The 20,226-nt window shown below is 45.7% G+C and overlaps 1 protein-coding gene across 3 annotated transcripts; it reads right to left on the bottom strand.

Annotated features, from left to right (window-relative positions):
- Positions 1-461: 461 nt before the first annotated feature.
- abl2 (c-abl oncogene 2, non-receptor tyrosine kinase) lies at positions 462-20,111 on the bottom strand. 3 transcript variants are annotated; one of them, XM_029500397.1, is made up of 11 exons: positions 19,417-20,111; positions 8,928-9,092; positions 6,454-6,749; positions 6,071-6,343; positions 5,794-5,878; positions 5,527-5,704; positions 5,212-5,396; positions 4,951-5,103; positions 4,597-4,686; positions 4,172-4,354; positions 462-2,313 (listed from the first exon to the last, which is right to left on the bottom strand). In XM_029500397.1, exons 1-11 carry the CDS (start codon positions 19,631-19,633, stop codon positions 515-517), a joined length of 3,624 nt encoding a protein of 1,207 aa, XP_029356257.1. In that variant the 5' UTR covers positions 19,634-20,111; the 3' UTR covers positions 462-514. The 3 variants fall into 3 exon arrangements, with proteins under 3 accessions (XP_029356257.1, XP_029356258.1, XP_029356260.1); XM_029500398.1 differs by lacking the exon at positions 19,417-20,111 and adding an exon at positions 9,303-9,473; XM_029500400.1 differs by lacking the exon at positions 19,417-20,111 and adding an exon at positions 9,303-9,473 and having other exon boundaries at positions 8,928-9,089.
- Between the last annotated feature and the right edge of the window lie 115 nt (positions 20,112-20,226).

The following is a 20,226-nucleotide window of genomic DNA, read 5'->3' as shown; positions in this document are numbered from 1 at the left end:
GGCTTTTTAAAAATGGCTTATGGTCAGGAAATTTCCCCGATGCTGAGTGAAAAACTGGCGATTCACGTCTCTGTGAAATGCTGCTTGAGCTTCAGTCGGGGAAAACAGTTGTGTAGCACCCTCAGCCAGGCTGGGCGCAACCACCATCACTCGCTCTGTAAAGTGACAGACTGACACCTACTCTCTCTGGGCCGGCCACACACAGCTAAAACACTCGACATTCATTAACAAAGAGGCCGTGGTGGAGATTTACGGCAAAACATTGGATGGGGTGACTTTAACCACATTTAGTTTGGTATAAAGATTTCTCAGTATGTACATATTAGAGCAAATTAGTGTCCACAATGGCATTTTATGAAATTGTTGTTTGTAAACAATAAAAGATTACATTTTGTAGAGATTCCTCTCATTCCGTCCCCAATAAAACCTGGAACATTAAAAAAAAAAAAAAGGGGGGGGGGGATATAAGCGATCTGTTGGGCAGTTAAGGGTGACGTCAGCGTCGTCACAGTGGCTACCTCTGCACTACGTCACTAATCTCTTTAATACAACTGTGCAGGTTGTCCAATACAGTGTTGGGCCCCACGTTGCTCAGTCCTCCTCCCGACGACGAGGCCCTCAGTTCCTGCAGGCTGAGCTCCAGCTTCCCCACTGCCTCCCGGAAGGCAAATTTGTTCCTCATCTGAGGGATGCAGTCCACATAACCTGAGCAGTAGTCTAGCAGCTGGTGGCCAGCGTCCAGTACCTGGCTGCTGGAGGGGCTGTCGGAGCTGGCCAGGAGGGCGCTGCTCAGGCACTCAGCGCACTCCAGCAGGGCCTCACGGCTGACCCGCTCCAGAGGAACCCTCTCCGCCTGCTGCCTGGTTCGCCGCAGTGCCACTTTGGAACTGGCAGATGATGCCATGTGTGAGGACGAGGCAGTGTTGGTGGCTCCGTTGGCCATTTTGGTGGGAGTCGTGTTGTTGGTGGCAGAAGAGGAAAAAGAGGATGACCCAGGAGGCACTTGTGGTGGTGGCACTGACGGTCTGCCCGTCGTCGCTCCTCCCGACATTCGCCCTGACCGGTTACCTTTTAATGTGTCTCCGTTCACTTCCACCTGCTCCTCTCCGTCCCCGCTGTAGGAGTGCTGCAGGCCACGCAGAGTGGGAGGTGGAGGAGGAGCACACTTGGGTTTTACAAGTCGCGGCCTGTCCCGGTCTGCTTGGTGCTCAGACAGCAGTTTGAAGCGGTTCCCCTGAGAGTCGAGCCCAACTAGGTGCACATCAGCTGGGCTGTGCTTCAGCGTGGGGGAGATCAGGACTGGAACTTTGTGGTTGTGAGTTGGTGCAGCTGTGGAAGCACTCAAACTAGAAGTCTTAGAGGGAGAAGACCAACTCTGCTGCCTGTCCAGTCCTCCCCCACTCTCCTCTCTGCTCTCCCTGACCCGGGAGAGACTGTCTGATTCCCCCACCTCCCCCCCAACTCCTGGTGCCCTCACTCCTACAGATGTGCCCCGGGGTAGTAGCTTGGCTTTGGGCCTTTCCCTGATCTGTGCGGTCCCCTCGTCCATCCTTCTCAGCAGAGTTTCTGAGGGCCGTGCAGCCCCATTCTCTGGCTGGGAGGTCGTGGAGGCAGTCCTCTCCAGAGGGGGTTTAGCACTGCGGTTCCTGGGTAATGTTAGAGCCATGCGCTCCAGATCTGGCAGCCCAGCTGACATAGAGGAGGTAGAATTGGACCTAGGGAAGGGCTTAGGGCCTCCAACTATACTTCCACCATCCTCTGAAGAGGCTGTCTTTCCTGTCCGTAATCCCAGGGTCTTTTTAATAAGTCTAGGAGTAAAAAATCCAGCCAAACTGCCCCAACTGCTGCCACTCGTCACCTGTGAACCGAGACCTCCACTAGAGGGTTTCTGTCCGAAAGCAGCCCCACAGCAGCGAGACTGAGCCTGGGTGGGTTCCCCGTGGGAGTGGGAAGGAGAGGCAGAGAAGCCCCCTAAACTGTCAGACTGGGGCAAAGGAGGAGGAGCACTGAAATCAGCCGTGGGTTCATATTTCTTGTGAGGCTGTGTCTCCATCTCCCGGAAAGAACTGCTCCTCTTAGGTGGTGTCGGAAGGTTCTGTTGGTGCTGGGAGGACGGTGATGATGAAGAAGAGGAGGAGGATTTCTTCTTGATGAAGGAGCTAAAAAATCCAGTCTTGCGGTCTCGCGTAAATGTGCCTATATCCTGCGCATCCTCTAAAAGGCTGCTGGGAGATTTGTCACGTGGCTGCTGTTTTCTGGGCAAAGCAGGGGAGCTGCCTGATCGGCCATCGCCTCCCAACAGGGCAGCCCAGCCTGGAAAGAGAAGAGAGGACTGGATTACAATGACAGAAGCAGGCTGAGCAGGAACATATCTGTCCTTGTTAAAAAAAAAAAAAAAAAAAAAAAAGTAACAACATTTTCTAGATTTGCTCGCACATGTACACACTCAAAATCAATGATTTACTAGTCTTGTGAAAGATGGGATGATGGATACACCACTGGGACGTGACAATAACAGGAGCGGCCCAGAAACTGCCCAGCCCCTGATACTACAAGGATGTGATGCAACTTTGCTGGAGGAAAAATAGATTTTCAGAAGCCTGCTAGGGCTAAAATAAAGATAATGGTGAAAGAATTTCCCCAAGCAGACAGGAAGTAAATGGCAAAAACCACTCAATTAAATCTATTTAAGGTCTGAAGGGAACAGGGACATAAAACACACTTCAAGCATCTCTTTCACTCTACATCGATAATGTTCATTTAAATATAACCATATGCCAACAATGACAGAACACACTGTGGTAAAAGGCTGCTTTTCTAAAAAGTTTGGTCCACATGCACACATCAGGGTGCAGGGATGTGTTTGACCATTACATAACAACCCTGCGGCCAGTGTATGTTCTGCTCTACCTCCTCGACCACAGCTGCCCAATTAAAGGTGGTAAAACAAACAAAAAACAAAAAATCCCTAAACAAATAAAACAAGTCATAAACTGTGGGTTTAATCTTCAATTAATTTACATGCTTCAGGACAATTGGCAAAGGAACTTTCTTCCCTACTTGATATGTATGTATCACTTCAACTGGATTTGTGACTTTGTGAACACTTGTTTCTTTATATGATGAACATTTATGCTTAGTGACCAAAAAAAAAAAAAAAACACGCAAGATGGACTATTTAGTCCGTGACAAAAACAAAGATCAGACTGCTTTCTTTTTTTTTTAAACATAAAAACATACAAATGGAGAGAGCCCTCCAAACACACAAATGAACAAGATTTTATTTTCAACATAAATATATATATAAATAAATAAAAAAAATAAACAAGACAAACAGACAATAAGATGGGAATTTAATATTAGGGTTAGAAAATATTAAGACAATGATTCAATGTTAACACACATCACTGCTAAAATCTTACTTGACTTACACATATGTGTGTAAGTCAAGTAAGATTGTATAGATACAGATATTTATTATGTTTGAGTCAGAAACAAGGGCCAGAGTTTCAGTGAAACATGCAGATGACTTCAGGTGACTGTCAGGATCACATGAAGAGAACTTGAAACCACATTTAAAATGGTGGAGGAAACTCAAATTACTTGAAATTACAATTTTATTTTATCAGAATTGGACAGATTTATATTCCTAGGGGAAATAATTTCCCTTTGAGGCACTTCCTTTGGGTGAGGTGCCCTACAGCCTGATGGCAGTGTTAGTGTTTTTTTCCATGATGTTGTCCAAGTTAGCTCCTACTTCAGTTATCTGAGATATTTTCATTGTTTTCAATTTAAACAGAATCTTATATTTCATGGTTCTTTGACATTTTGTGCTTTAAGTTATCTTTTAAATGGGGTAGGATGACATGAACACGACACTCAACTTAAAGGGATGAATTACAAACATGTTGAAGCTTAGAAATCAAATATTAGTTTTACTTAAATTCTAACAACACTGTTGTAATTCTGGGCCAATGACGGAATGACTGTGGGATAGTAGTGATGAGACTGACAGGTGGTCAGTTAAGGAAAATGACTGCTCTTCTCTTTAGACGGCGGGCTTGGCGACGCTGCAGTTGACCCTCTGAAGTGGCGTCCTCAGGTGTACCTGTGGAATGATAATGTGGTGCACCTGAGTGGTTGGTAGGAAGGTAGGGATGCCTGGTTGTACCTGAGGGGCCGTGACTGCCGTGGTCAGTGCGTCCGTCCAGTCCACCCTCAATGTTTTCCTTGTTTTCTGTGTGCTTGTGGACTGGGCGAGATTTGGAAGGCAAGAGGGGCATGTCATGACTGAAAGAGTGCAATGCTCCACAGTGACTGGAGGAGGCCGTCTTACAGAGCTCCTCTGCCACTTCTGTAATGAACAACAACAACAAAAAAAGAGACCATAATAAGGACACAATCCAACACACTGCATCTACTGTACATTTACTGAACAAAAAATCCAAAACATTAAGTGCTTAGTTTGTGATTCTCGTCTACGTCAGGCTTTACACTTTTGTCTTCTATTTAATTATGTGACCAAGTCAAATAAACACGAGATTAACTTTTCATTTAATTTCACCAGAAGTGAAAGTAAGCTACATGTTAGCGTACCTTCAGAGATGCTGGAATCATGGAACATTGTTTCAAAGGCTTGGTGGATCTCTGCAAATGAAGGCCTGTCTAATGGGCTCCACTGCCAGCCTAGTAGAGAGAAAGACCCCAAAAAAAAGAAAAAAGAAAAAGCATATTACTACAAGGAAATGTATTTAACGTCTCATTTAGCCTTTAAATTGGTTTTAAACTTATCCAGTTACAAAGACAACATTTCTTTCACAGAGCTTGTGAAAGAAATAAGGATCTGTAGAATATGTTTTCTGTTTTTCTCTAATATTATAATGGTGAGCTCTCAGCCAATCTTGTCTTCCCAGAGCAGTACAACCTTAACTATTAATCAGGAGTGCTTACATGCTCTCATGAGTTCATAGACTTTGGGTGGACATCCCTCAGGCTGCTCCATACGGTATCCTTTCTCCAGGAGGTCGTAGACCTGAGACAGGTCGATACCTGGGTATGGAGACATGCCATATGTGGCAATTTCCCACAGCAATACTCCAAATGCTGTAAGGAAGGAGGTTTCAGAGGATCACATGTTATGAGACTATTAAGTGCAAAAGAAAAAAAAAACAAAAAAAACATTTGCACTAAGTATATCCATGTATTGCTCACCCCAGACATCAGACTTGATGGAGAAGGTGTTGTATGCAAGGCTTTCAGGTGCCGTCCATTTAATGGGGAATTTGGCCCCAGCATGGGCAGTGTAGGTGTCACCAGTCATCAACCTGCTCAAGCCAAAGTCTGCAACCTTCACAACATGATTCTCACCAACCAGGCAGTTCCTTGCAGCAAGATCCCTGAGAGGTGAGGTGAGAGGAAGACAAAGAGAGAAAATTCTTTCTTATTAAAGAGAGAAGAGTCTTTCTTATTTGTAGGAGATACAGTGTGCATATAGACAAACTGTCAACCTCAACACTATCCCCTTACCTGTGTATGAAGTTCTTCTTTTCCAGGTATTCCATGGCAGAAGAAATCTGTGTTGCCATGTAGAGCAGCACCACAGCATTCACTTCCTCTTTGTCACACTCCCTCAAGTAGTCCAGTAGGTTGCCGTGGGGCATGTACTCAGTTACGATATAAAATGGAGGCTCCAATGTACAAACACCTGTACAGAGTGCAGAAGCCAAGCGTGAATGTGTTTGCCAAAGCTAGCTTCTTCAAAACCTAACAATTCATATGTGAATTGGTCCTGACCTAGTAGTTGAACGAGGTTTGGGTGTTTAACCTCCTTCATAACTGCTGCCTCTTTCAGAAATTCTTCAACCTCCATGGTGTCCTCCTGTCATTGTAGAAATGAAGAGAAAAATAAATTTTATCTGGAAAGCCCCATGTAATACCGAGGGCCACCTGCAGGTGGTGATCTATGTACGCTGTTCAAGCTAGAAGCGACATTCTCTGCTGATACAATTCAACCAGCTCCTGTGAAACTCATAGAAATCAAATGATGACATTAAAAAAAAGGTGTGCTCACCTTGAGTGTTTTTACAGCCACTGTGAGGCTGTACTTCTTCCACACTCCCACATACACCTCCCCATACTGGCCTCCTCCCAGCTTGTGCTTCATGGTGATGTCTGTGCGCTCCATCTCCCACTTGTCATGGATGGGTGACACGCCGTACACGGTGGGCTTGTTACATTTGGGTGCTGGGTAGTGCAATGTGGTGACCAGGCCATCGGCGACAGTGGAGTGATGGTGGACCAGCTCGGCCAGAGTGGCAAATCGGCTCTCAGAAGTCACATACACCTGAGGGGGAGGGTGGATAAGGGCAGCTCACTAACAGAACAGCGGAACGCAACCTCTCACAATTAATTCAACAACTTAAACACCACCAAACTGGAAGTATCCTTGTTTACCTTTCCATCAGAGGCTGTGTTGATCCGATAGTGGTAGACTCTTCCCTCATAACGCAAAGATATGGAGAGCTGTCCGGGGCTGCTCTCACTCTCCCGGACCAGGAAACTTCCATTGATGAGGGATGAGAGCAGGTATTCGGCAGCGCTGCGAGACACAGGTCCGTGGTACCAGCTGTGCTTCTCCAGACTGTTGACAGGGGTGATGTAGTTGGAGGGCACCCATCCCTGGCCGTTCTTGGAGCGAACTTCACTCCACTCTCCGTTCTGGTTGTAGCCCAGCACACACAGCTTCTCACCTAGAAACGCGATGAGGAAACTTGTAAGAATGATGTCCTTTAGAGATGATAGGTACTTTAAAAGTAGGAAGACAAATGCTTAAAAGTTAAATAAGAAAACCTCTTCTCATTCGAGACATACAACAAAACTTTATCAATACGTGAATATGCTGGTCGTGATGCCTTAATATCTGGTCTCATAGCGATGAGAGGAGTCATGGATACGTCCAATTGAAACTACATCAAAAGCGATGGAACAATGATAGGGTTGGGTAAACTGCATTTCTTTCATACAAGGCTCTGCAAAACCAGGCATGTAGCAACTTGGTCCGTTGTCTCTGTCTGTCTCTGACGTCAAGAGGAGCGGCTGATGTGTTGGATACTGGAGGAGGGAGGGATGTATCCACACAACAAACACTTGAATGCATGAATGGAGACTCAGGAAAAGGGAAAATGGGAAGGAAGAGAAGACAGGGCAGTGGTGGGATGGGAGGGATGGTATGGCACCACTTTAATCTGGCACATTTTGCCTGTTAGTGGGATGTGTGCACATCTACCACACTTTGTCCGCACTGCCTTTAAATCCTGGTTGTGGAAACACATCTATCACATTACAAATAAATTCAATTTATATTCATATATTTTAATGCTGCAAAATTGAATCTGGTTCAACCCTACATGTTTTTATTTTCCTCATGTCCTCCCTGCACTGTCACGCCTGCTACAATGCCAGACTGGTCTTGCAGAAATGAATGGGATTGCTGCGTTGCCCTTTTTTTTTTTTTTGGTGTGTGTGTGTGTGTGTTTTTTTTCCCCCCAGTCAATCTGAATGTGGCCTTAGGCAGCCATAAATTGCAATGCTTCATCTGTGAGAAATGGCAGCCATGGGGATTGTGTAATATTTAAACATTAAGCGGTTCAACACAGTAAACATTTAACTAAAAGAGCTAAGTCCAGTCAGAAATACAACCACGGCCCACCAACATGTAACCACTAACCAGAGCTGTCGGCTGAGCTCTTAGAACCGAACACACTATGCCAGCAATCCAGAGCTACACTCAACAGACATGGTTATCCACATCTAGCCCACCAATCCACCAGTCTCCTCTGTGTCTGTTGTCTCTGTCTCTAAGTTTTGTGGGAGTGGAAACACTGACTGCCTCCCTCTCTTGCACTGGGAGCCATGTGTGCCTGAAGCTGGGCTCTGCTCTGGCCTAGCCTGGTTTGGCCTGGCACAGAGAGGAGACAATGATTAGCACCAGACGCAAGCCTGCTAAGTCCCTTGCTGTGATCATCCTCTGCTCGCCATGTTCATCCACCTGTTATTATTACAGTTGAACAAATTCCTTATTAATGTAGCACTGGAGTTATGCTGGGGTGTTTCCATGCGACACTGAAAAGGAGCGGGACAGATAGGAAAAGTGCAGTCGAGCCTGGGAGAGCACATGTGCTTCCATGTGGGCAGGAATCTCAGATTCACTCCATGAGTCAGGGTCTAAACATCATTTCCATCCCAGGCAGCTGCCGTGGAAGCCTTAAAACGATGGATAATTAACACACTCTGCCACGTTTAAAGCTTTCGATCAAGCTTGACTGTCTCTGGATAATATTATGAGGGTATTTTAAGCTCATTACTCAGGGGAGAGCTGGTTGACTGTTTAACTGCTGCTGGTTTGTATCAAGGAGGGGCACAGAAATAAAGAAAATAAATAAGTTTCCTCATCCTAGATAACACTCCCCTGTTACAACTTTTTAAATCGCTGTATCAATGATTAATAAGACATTGGTCTATAAGAGGTACAGGGTGTGTGGATGTGGGTGGAGGACAAAGAAAGTCATAGCTGGGGGGTAGATACCTGATGTCATGGAAAGGTGAAATTACAGTTATTATTGGGTAAGCTCTGTTGACATACGACATTCTTCAAGCATAACTAAACTCTCTAGGAGTTGCTGCGCTGCCAATCACTGGCTTGCCTTGACGATTCAGTCATGACCCTGCTATACAGGAAACGTGGAGCAACAACAGTAGTCAACAGTGTTTTGAATGAAGGTGTGGTAGAGCATCGATGACATGAAAGATCCTTTTTTTGGAGCGTCACATTTTCAAGTGATAATGTATGAAATGGTGTAGTTTGCATCAAAAACAATTTGAGATTCAATTGCCTACTACTCTACTGCTATCCTCTTGTCATTGTTTACCTTTGGTGATGCTGAGCGTGTTGTCTCCACTGGCGACAAAGTCATAAAGTGCAACGAAGAGGTTAGGGTCGCTCTCGGCCGCCCCCAGTAGGTTCTCCTTGGAGCTCCAGCGCACCGCCTCCGTCAGGGCTGCTGAATCCAGGCCGAAAGGCCGGTGGAGAGCTTCTGGAAGGACGGCAGGACCAAAGGAGGAGGAGAGAAAAGATAAACAATGAGACTTGTAAACAAGCAACATAGTTTACAGAGGTCAACGGCGAGAGCTAAGAATCAATTCTCCTTAGCAGAAACAGATGCTAACATGCTGATCACTTATAGCTCAAGACCTGTAGATTCTATTCTTCATGATATCAGGAGTCCATTTAGCAGGTTGTCTACCTTTGTGCCCAGATTTAGGTCCTGGCTTGAACCCTGTGTGGAGATGACGGCCACTCAGAGCCGCCCACTCCTCCTCAAAACTGCTGCTTGCCTGCAGGCACCTCAAAAGCATTACTTTATCGAGTCCCCTCTCTGAATGGCACTGTTATCACAAACTATACACACACAGACTTGCCGTGTATGGCCCGAGCTAAGTGAGATCTGAGGTTGGGAGTGTTCTGTAGGTGTGTATATACGGAGGGGAGGAAGGGGGGCGGAGCTACAACACAGTCAGGATAGGAGAGATTCTGGCTATGCAGGATGCAGTGATTGCCATAGCTACATAAACACGCACACCCACACACACATACACAACTATGAACTTGTCCATGCGTAGCCAATAGGTTCTACACTCTCAACAGCTGCTGCCAAAGTCACTGCTTGTCTGGACAGCTGCTGAGTTAGTGGGAGGGGGAGGAGGAGTGGGGTGACATGGGGGGGTGGAGAATGGAGAACAAGAACCTCAGTACAGACTGCTTCAACAGAGAAAATCTACGGCAGATAATTTAGTTCAGAAAAAAAGAGGAACTTCACACATAAACATCACAATCCAACACAGTAAAAAGTATAGACTGATGATGAAATGATTTTCTTTCAGTTCCTAACGCCTGTCAACAAGCAACCTACATATCTGCAAGAAACTACTTGACTCATAAGTGTTTCATCTGCCTGCAGCAATTATCTTTCATGCCAGATCCAACACATCTTTTGCCAGATTTAGGTAAAGGTGGCTATGAGTAGTCTACAGACTACAGCAGTAGTCTGTGAAACATGCAATTAATCAGAAAGATGCAATTCAGATATTAATTTCAGTGTTTGCAAACAGAAAACTGATTAAAGTTGAGAAATGATAACTATCACAATTTAAATACATGCCCTTGTGCCCTCTGTAGGAGGAGGAGAGTCCATTCACTAAGAGTTGCAACGTCACAATGTCATGTTATCAACCTGAAAGACACCTGGTAATGACTCTAACCCAGCTATTAAGTAAATGATCACACACAACTCAGCGGTTCACACTTACAGATTTGGGTTTTCATTTGACAAACCCCTAAAAACTTCCAAACCAAAAATAACAATTTGCTTTAGGTTTTCTTGGGACCACTTTAGGCTGCTACATGAAAATTTGAAGAATTAAGTGAAAATGAGTCCATGCTCTAATCTTGGCAGATATTCATTAAGAAATAATGCATTTTCCATTCTAAGTCAGGAGCATGTGGCAGGCACATGCCATCCACATGCGTGAGAGCGAAGAGATTTTCCAAACTGCGTGATCTACATAAAGAAGCATTTCATAGGAATAAAGATCGTTCTCATGTGCCAAACTATGTAGCTCTATAATATTTAATTTGTCCACCATGCCACATCACACGGCTTGCCCACCTTTGTTTTGGACCAGCATGCACTGTAACGCAGCAGTTGCCGTGACCTGGCTAAGCCACAGTTCCCAGTACATCCTCTGCTCCGGTCTGGACAGCAATCACTCCCAGTATCCAAAGAAACTCTTTTCCCCACTCGATCTACGAGGAACTGTTTTATTTGCTTCTATTTAGGACGGCGACTGAACGTCACAAATGAACATTCTCCTGGAAAAGAATAAAAAGCAATAGCTAGTTCTCTAAACCATCTTCTTCACGCTGACGTCCTGTCCAAGAATGAGTGAGGGAGAGACGGAGACCCCCCAGACAAAGTATTTACCCACGCTGTCCTTGACTCAAACCACCTCAACTTCTGAAGTTACAGTAGTGAGTAGCCGACTCCTGTTGGGAACTCCCTAACAGCTTTGATGTGGCTGAGGGGAGTCAAGATTTCCAAGGTCCATCTGGAGAGCACAGACGTCCATGGCAGATGTTTGCTGAGGTCTAATGCACTGTAAGGGATAGCAAAGTACGGCAGAGAGGGGGAGCGAAGAAGATGTGTGGCAAAAGGGGGTGGGTGGGGGGGCTGTATATACAGAGGTTAGTGGGGCAGTGTGTATGGTATGGAGGAAAGTTGAGCTGAATGTGATGTGTGTGCGTGAGGCCTGAACCTGTGCTGTAGCTGACAGCAGATGGCTCGTCTCGGGGGGGAGGAGAGGTCCTATTGACCCCCACTTCTCTTCTCTGTGTGTGTGTATGTTTATGCACGCCTGCAACTGCTGTAGCAAGGCTGAGCCAACTGTCAGAGCTGCTCCTCTTACAGACCTACATATCACATCACTCTTCTCAGGAATGTTTTTAATGAAGCAGTAATACTATGACATACTGTCATATTGTCCAAGGTCTTGATTCAATAGGAAAAGGGGAAAAAAGGAAAAAGAAGAAGTAAAACTAAATTACCGATTATGTAAATACGCCAAGGCTCAAATTGAGCTGCATAATTACATCAAATTGTTTTTAGAACATGAGCCAGTTTCATAATGATCACATTTCTTAAATGACTTAAATCGAGCCAATAGTGAGAGGCTGTTCGTAACCTCAAACCTCATGTGCTGAAACGTTTGATTGTGGCAGCAGTTGGCCTGCATGGGGTATGTCGTGTGGCTGCCTTAGTGTGTGTGTGTGTGTGTGTGTGTGTGTGCGCGCGCTGTCAAGTGTGGCACATGTGCATAGTGAAGAAACTGCAGCTTTGTGTTTAGCAGAGCTGAGAGGGTATTTGCTGGGCTGGGGGGCACGCCAAGCCAGCAGCCCGTAGGACAGCTGGGACAGAGGTGACCCTGGACCTAAAGCACACATAACACGAAGCCACACACATCCACGCTGACACCATCTCCTCGGCTGTCCCTGCGCCCTGCTGCTTGGCCAGCAGCTGTTTGTCGCTGTGCGGCTACAAAGCCTTCACTTCGCTAAACAACCACTGAGTGCCAAAGTATTAAACAACACAATAACATCACTTACACACTCTAATCAAAAACAATACAGCTCATATCTGCAGCTCATGAGCAGAGAGGTAAGGGTGTATTTTTAGCTGCTAGAGAACAAAACACATTAACATGACATCCCAAAATAACAGAGCACATTGTGATGGCGGTGTGGAGATGGACAACAGGCTGCAGGAAGCCCAAACAAACCCTAAGACAATGTTGTAGACGAGACCCACATGCACAAAACATTACATAAGTTGACGGGACAGGCCGGGGCAGATCCTGTTCCAGTCTCAGGCAGAGAAGAGTCAAAGATAAATGCAGGTCCTGCATGCATTTCTCTGAAGTTCAACACATTATATTGAGCCTCACTGATAAATCATATTTTAAAAGTTTTCATGAAGACAATAATAGACATACTGTCTATGACATCACATGGCGAAGGGGATTTTTCAGATGTAGCCACGTTCCACCAGAAATTTTACAAAAAAAAAAAAAAAAAAAGAGAATGTAATTGTTATTGAAATAGCTTCATTCCCTCGATGTCAGGTGGCTTTAAAATCTTAAGTCCTTATGTTTCAACTTAGTTGTACTTTTGACTATTCTGCAAACATCTAAAAACACTTCACAAATTTAACTGATCATGATATTACAAAGGGCGAACACAAAGACTAAATGTGGGCTGAGATGTCTCAATCAAACAAACACGCCCAAAACAAAAGCTTTAAAGAAGTTTTTAAAACTGTACATTTGTAATAAAAACGCCTTAAAATTACCATGAATCAAAAGGAAACACCACTATGTTTTTCTGGCAGAGGGCTCATTTTTGTTGTCCTTGTTTATAGGAGAAATGTATATAGCAGAGTAAAGTTAAATTGATTTATAAATCATAAGTGTTAATATAAGAAAACTATTAGTTGAGCTGTATGTGTGTTAAATGAGTTTAATTCAACATCCATCAACAGTCCAGAGAGAATTTGCGACTGGAGAGGAGACGAGTCAGTTGTTGTTCAAGAGGACTGGACAAAGGACAATGGCCTCATTAATGCCACATCACAACTATGTGTGCGTTTATTGTGTTTGTGTGTGTGTGTGTGTGTGTGTGTGTTGGCTCAGAGAAATATTTCTTTGTTTTTGAGGAAATGAAATTTATTGCGTTCAACAGAAGAGAGCTCTTCCGTACACTGATATCAGGATGAGGCTCTCCATTTGTAGAATAACTGAATATATACTCTTTCTTCTGCAGTTGCGTTGTATGTAAAGTTCACTCAAGTCAACACTAGCACATCCGCATGATGGCCTCATCAATCACACCCCTGCCTTTAACAAATCCTAATGTTGCAACTCTGTCTGAGTAAGTAATTACACACGCAGGCTGCTGCTGGGAATCTCGGTGAGTGCTCCATCCACAAAGCAATCGTGTCTGCTGTGTACGTGGAAATACACCAGTGGGGGAGTGGGCAAACACCAGTCTGGGCCTCAGGGGCAGTGGAACATGGTGCGGCGGTGGAGAGGGGAGACCTAACCTACAGCTCATCCCTGCCCTGCCCCTCTCAGGGCTTGTTATGGGTTCATAATGGGCTCTAAGTGCTTTCCTCTAGGTGTGCTGGCAAAAAAAGCTAAGTGCTCCTTTATGTGACACAGAGAGGATTGGCAGGATATGGTGACTTGAAGCTAACTCCTCGCTCACACTGATGTGGTCTGTTTGACACACAGGCCAAATATATAATTTAATGGATTAATTCTATTTGGATACATCTAAAAACACAGAGTCACATTCAGACTCCCTGTCCTGTGTGATGCAGAGTCCAGTGTGCCTGTGTTAAAAATATCATCCGGTCTTTGTAATGTAAAATAAAAATAAATAAATAAATAAAAAAAGAAAGAAGCAAAAACATGCTTTTGGATTGTTAACAAGTATTTCTACTTCAGCTTTGCTCAATTCCCAAGTCGAACAGAAAAGTGTGTTTTTCTGTCCAGCATAAGTCATAAATTCACAGAAAAGTACACAGAATGGAAATATTAAGCTAATGTCAGAGCACTGTCCTCGCCGCAGATCTGCCCGCTCTTGTCCAATACATCACGCAACAAGCTTTATGGGGATGGCTTGAAAATGTCTGGCTGAGGTGAGTGTTAATGTGGCCAACTCCCCACAGGTAAGGAGGTGTGTTTGCCACAGCAAATCTTTCCCAAGCCCGAGGAGGACATGCTCCTTGTTGCTGCTTCCAAGCGTCTCTTCTTTCTTTCTATTGAGGGTTTAACAGCAGAACCCCATGGATATTGACGTCTGAGCAGCTAATCTGTGTGTGGTGTGGTTAAATTGTGCCAAGGTGTAGGTTTAAGCTGCTTTACAGTGACTCAGTTAAAAGCACAGATTAAAGCCCAAACTGGCGGTTTAACTTCCACTGTGATTGGTTAGTTTGACAACTGAGATGCCTCCGGCTGCAAAACTTGTCCCATCCAGAAACAGTTTTAAAAGTGCTTTGGGTATCTTTCCCCATCTAAGACATATGCTGCTTTATATTCAAACCGTAGCAAATGCATTATTTGCAGTAATGTAATGATAATGGATGACAGTGGAGCTGCAGGGTGGCAGTCGTGAATAATGTGAAGTGAATAAAAGTTCTGAGCAACAAGACAAACACTTGTGTCTTTTCTATGAACAGTCACATACCTCACATGAATATATAAGCCCAGAGATGCCTCAGGGGACCTGAATTAAGAGTTTCTGACCATTGGGTCATCTGGCCGGCGACTACACTGAAGGAGTAGGACGTGCTGCCAGATAATCCTCAAAAAAAGAGCTGCCCCAAATCACAACTTCAATCACAGGGATGCAAAGAAAAGCGAAGGAGTGTGTGTGAATATCTTTATGCATGTGTTGACTGGAGTGTTTACAGCTAGTCTGTGTGAGTGCACGTTCCCAGCCAAGTCTCCAGCCTGCAACCCGAGAGATAAGAAGCAGTGATAATGCCAGCAACAGAGGACCGATCCTGGAAGTGAATCAATGCTTAACAGGATTGGCGCAGGGACTGCCTCCTTTTTCCTAGCCTATATCTAATTTTTTCCCTGCTGCGCCGTCGCAGCTTAAGAGTGAAAAAACTCCAATTTAACCAGGAGCCACCACAACATTTTGGCAAGACTTCTGCACAAATTGAAAACATTTGGTGTTTTTAAGCTGACAGACGCAAGGGATGGTTTCACCATCTGCACAGCCAATCATTCACTGTTCTGATTAATCCTCACTCTTTAATGATGTAAGCTGCAAGAGCATTGAGGCCAAGGAATAAATACAAGGACTGTGGTTTCGGGAACAACAAGGGGTTGACTGGTGGCAGATGCAAAGACTCAAAGCTGCGAGTGAGCTCTGGGGTACAGTCACAACTTCATTAAGACTTTGGGAAATACAACAACTGAGCTACATATTCCTCTGAATTGGATTTTGTGTGCAGTAACATTCATTTACAGCACATTTTACTGACTTTTAATGTTGTTAAATAATCTAAGGTAGATTTAGCATTGGAAGAGAGAAGAGAAGCCGGGACTAATAGAGGCCTGGCAGGCAGGCAGTCGGTTCACTGCAGCCTTGGGATGAGGATGAAGGCATAGAGAGACATAAATGATTAAAGATACAACCATTACAGGGTGCACAATGGTGCGTTCAGTCGTCAAATGTAAGACCATTTTTTATTATGTTAGAACATCCTACGCATCTACAAACATCTATCAAATCACACAGTTGGACTCACCCGGTCTGTCCTATTTCCAAGTCAGTTTCACCCTGAGGAGGTGTGGCCTTGGCTCCTCCTAGTGGTTAAAGGTGGTCACGAGGACTGACTGACTAGTCTTTACTCAACAAACCATCTTTACTCAATGACATGACTTTTTATAGCCTTTTAAAATCTCACCCACAACTGTTTAAGCAACTGAAACTGGATTTTCTCCAGATATTGTGAGAGCTGCCATGAGACTTATCCTGTTGTTGGAAGTTTTAGCGCATAGAGTCCATAGAAAAGTGGATTTGTCTCTAATCTAATTTCACCCATGATGCAAATCAGCTTAGGTTCTTGTATCCTGGATCCAGGCATCTTTTCTCCTCTGGGCAGCTTTAATAGTGATGCACTTTAAGTACAGCTGGCTCTGCATTCACCATCAATGCTGCTGCCAACAAATATTCCAATCCACTCATCTGCCCCAATTCTGTGATCCATCTAGAGTAAAAATAGATCAGCATATTGCTATGTTGATTTTATAAAAAAACAAAAAACAAACTTCAGAAGTAGCATTAGAGCGCATTCACACTGCCAATAAACCAATCAAGCTTTTCTTAAAGGTAAAATTCACAACGTGTTAATAAGTGACAAATCCCGATAAACTGCAGTTTTCTAAATACATTCAGCCTGTGTGTCGGTTCAGTAGCCAATGACTCTCTTCACTGCAGTGTCTGTATCAGATGAACCCACTGCAGAAACGGAAATCTCTGAACTCCTGACAGGGCTGATAGGGTGGCACCATCAATACGTTGCAGCCACTGATTTAACAATACTGCACATCCAGCAACATGCATGCAGAGGTGGCTGTCTGTGTGGCTGCCTTTGAATCAGCACAGAAACAGTCTGCACCCTGTCTGTCCTTGAATAGCTCACTGTTTTCTCGCTGGTCTGTCTGCCTGGCGTTGGGAGAGAGGGAAGCTAAATTAGTGATGAGCTGTGGAGAACTGCTGCTCACCTGAGTAGGGAGGGGGGTTAGCGCAAGTCATCTAAGAAGCAGCAAAAAACTTTCCGCATCTACACAAGTTCAGAAGCTAACCATGGCTCGGGAGACATGGAGGAGCGGGAAGGCATAGACTACTGTGCCAAAAATACCAATTTACACCATTGCCCTCCAGCCTCTTTGTTAGTCCCCCCCCCCCAAACTGACTCAGTGGTATTAGGTATACTGACAGAAACTCGAGCAGAAGCATGTGCACAGAAGAAACCCACTGACACTTAATGGAAAGTCAGGCAGCAACACACAGGCATGAGTTCAGAGAAACACACATTCCTCAAAGACTGGCACCTTTCAATTACACCCCAGAAATCCATCATTAAGTGTGTGTGTGCGTCTGTACGTCTGTGTGTGTGGAGCTGGGTTGGTGAAACCATCTCAACGTGATGACCTCTGATATCTTTCAGTAGGAATGTTTCTGAAATCATGCTGCCCCTAAAAGCACAATTAATAATAAATATAAAAACACACACTACCATTAAATCCGATCTGCTGTCATCCCAAACACCTCATCCCGGTGGTTGACTCACAACCACACACACTGTGCATCTGTTGTTGGACTTAATCTTTCTGATGTGACACTTCAACTTCCCAGAATGGGATCAATACATTCAACTCCACTTCCTGTTGGCGTCAAATAGAGAACAATTAAATCTTATTGACGTAATCTGTGAACATTACATAGACTGCAGCTATCTGATCATTTTACTAACTAAAAGATTAGGTACTTTGACAACAAAACATATTTTTTGCCCTAACAGAAACTGACAAACAACCTCTTTAAAAGAACAAGTCCATATTTCACCACCAAAGAGATGGAAGATAATGCTGCATCATTACCACATAAATAGACTTCCAGAAAAAAAGCCACTTTGATAGTCAGTGGAAGACTGAGTGCACAGTCCCAAGCCTCCTTACTTAAGAGTCTTTGTTCTATTATTGTGTGCTTTGAAGAGTAGAAGTCTTTCTGCAGTGGCTATGTGACTGCATCCTGGCTGCTATAAAAAGGCCACTCCTGCCCTGACATCGGGGAGAAGGGAACAGTGTTGACAGAGTGTAGCTGCAGTTAGTAGGTCTGTCCGTCTGTCTGTGTGCTTCAAACTCAGGAGAGTTACTTTTCAGATGTGACAGCCAAGAAATGAAAATGCTTTCCATTCCCAAAAGCATGCACCTTTCGCGTGCACTCGCTCTCTCACAATGTTATGAGGAAGTTGGGTCAAGCTGATCAGCGGAAATTAGGCCAGAGAAGTCAGTAGCTTTACATCTACGCACACGTGATGAGACCATCCGATGGAGAGGAGATACGTGGGAGAAACAAAGCTAACTGCAGGGAGAAAGACAGAAAACAAAACACCAAGTACAATCAGGTCGAGTGTTCAGGAAAGCAAAATGTATCACGATGACGATGATATTTTAAGTGACACGGAGGAGGCATCCTGCCCTTTTATTACTCATCAGCACAAATCAGCCTCAGAGAGACCCTGCCTGAGGGGGAGAAGGCTGGGAGGAAAGAAACAGGCCATCTAGGGTATGGGGGAGTCACGGCTGGGCTGCTGATGACTGTATCAATGCTCAGCTACAGCTCTGAGACAGGGACATGGTGGACGGAGGGGTGACGGCCACCACCTCGGCCTCGTCTGTGTCACTTTTTCCACGTGACCACTAACCCACATTATCCAAGCAATGCATGAACTCCGCGGTGAATCCACGGATGCTGTGAGACTGCAGGAGCAGCTTTAAAACTTTGATGCTTGCCTGAGAGTAATCACATAATGAGAGAAGGTGCCTTTAATAATTCACATTGATCTCCCACCGGATCAAAGTGTGCAGTCAGCTGTTGTAACAGCAGGAATGATCAGACAGAGGATGTAAGTGAGCATGTGGAAACCACTTGGTATTGTAATGTGAGCCTGTGGTCGCTACCAAAGGGACTTAATGGAGTGGAATTGCTTCTCAACCTCCGGAGGCGAACAATAAATAAATAAATAAAAAAAAAACGCTGTTTATCAAACCGAGCAGAGCCTTTGGAGGAAAAGTTCCTGAGCCGACCTCCGACCGTGACTGTCCGGGGATGGACCCGAGGACTCTTCCTCTTTCTCAGAAACACTGGCTCTCCTTTTTTGGGAGCTCTGGGTCACATGCAGCGCGTTACATCTGCTCCAATGTGCCGATACAGCCGCGTCAAATAAGACCGAGAGAGTTGTCCGTTCGCCCTCATGTCCGCACAGACACACACACAGAGACAGACAGACAGACAGACAGACAATGGACAAATTAACACAGTAAAATGGATGAGGCACGGAAAGCTAATGTAGGTTGGCACGGCTATTTCCGCTAACGCGTCGTTGTTAAACTAGCATGGATCCAGCTAGCCGCCGCTAATCAGCGGCAAACATATCAAAGTAAGCCCGGACTGCTCCATCCTCCGCCCCCACCCCCTCTTCACAAACTGCCCCCCGTCCTTACCTGAATGCAGTGTGAATATATTGATCCCTGGATCGGGCACGTTGACTGCAGCGGTCCTGCCCGGCGGTGTCCCGGTGCTGCTGCCGGGTTCTCGGGGTCTCCTCCCGGCGCCGCTCCCCCGGTTCCCCTTCCCTTGGTGTGGTTGGGACGCGTGGGGCTGTGGTGGCTGGAGTCCGGTCGATGTGCCCTCACCGACGCGGCCTACCTGCTGTCCCATCCCGGTAGTTTGTGGTAAGGACGTTTGGGACGAAGCGAGCAAACCCCCCTCCGCGCACCTCTGGCTCACATTCCCCCGAGCTGGAGCGGCCTGGCCCGAACGGTCTTCCTCAGTCCCCTCCCCGCCGAGCTAACGTTAACTAGCCCGGATTAGCTCGCCTGGCTAGCCCGTGAGCTAACGGCGGTAGCTCTCGGTGAAACCCACCCACCCAGCCGTTAACAATAAAAAAACAAAAAACACACAACGCCGGCGTGTGACAGCGGCTGCCTCCGACCGGGCGGTCGGGTCGATATCCGAGCAGAAGACCGCGGTCCGCCGACGGGAGCGAGATTCGGTTAAAAAATCCGGAGCCTTTCAGGATCGTCTCTCTGTTGTCCGGCCGCTGCGCGCCCCCTCTGACGCCGCCATCTTTACCGCAGAACAGAAGATGTGTTGCACAAGGCGGGGGGTTCTCCCCTGTCACCCTGATCCTCCTCCTCCAGCACCGACTCCCACCGGGGCCCGGCACATCCCGAGAACCGGCTGCATGGGGCGGGGAGGGGTGGAGCGGTGGAGAGGGGGGGGGTGGGGGGTCCACATGGGCCGCCCGAGCC

Source organism: Echeneis naucrates, chromosome 4, assembly GCF_900963305.1.
Source record: "Echeneis naucrates chromosome 4, fEcheNa1.1, whole genome shotgun sequence".
Taxonomy (NCBI): domain Eukaryota; kingdom Metazoa; phylum Chordata; class Actinopteri; order Carangiformes; family Echeneidae; genus Echeneis; species Echeneis naucrates.
This window is presented reverse-complemented; position numbering and strand designations above follow the sequence as displayed.

Excerpts from the sequence above, each read along its gene's own strand:
- abl2 (XM_029500397.1), bottom strand. The coding sequence starts at position 19,633 with ATGGGACAGCAGGTAGGCCGCGTCGGTGAGGGCACATCGACCGGACTC. Across the intron at positions 6,750-8,927 it reads CACGCTCAGCATCACCAAAG|GTGAGAAGCTGTGTGTGCTG; the intron begins GTAAACAATGAC and ends TCGCGTTTCTAG. Across the intron at positions 2,314-4,171 it reads CGGCAGTCACGGCCCCTCAG|GCTGGGCTGCCCTGTTGGGA; the intron begins GTACAACCAGGC and ends TTCTCTTTCCAG.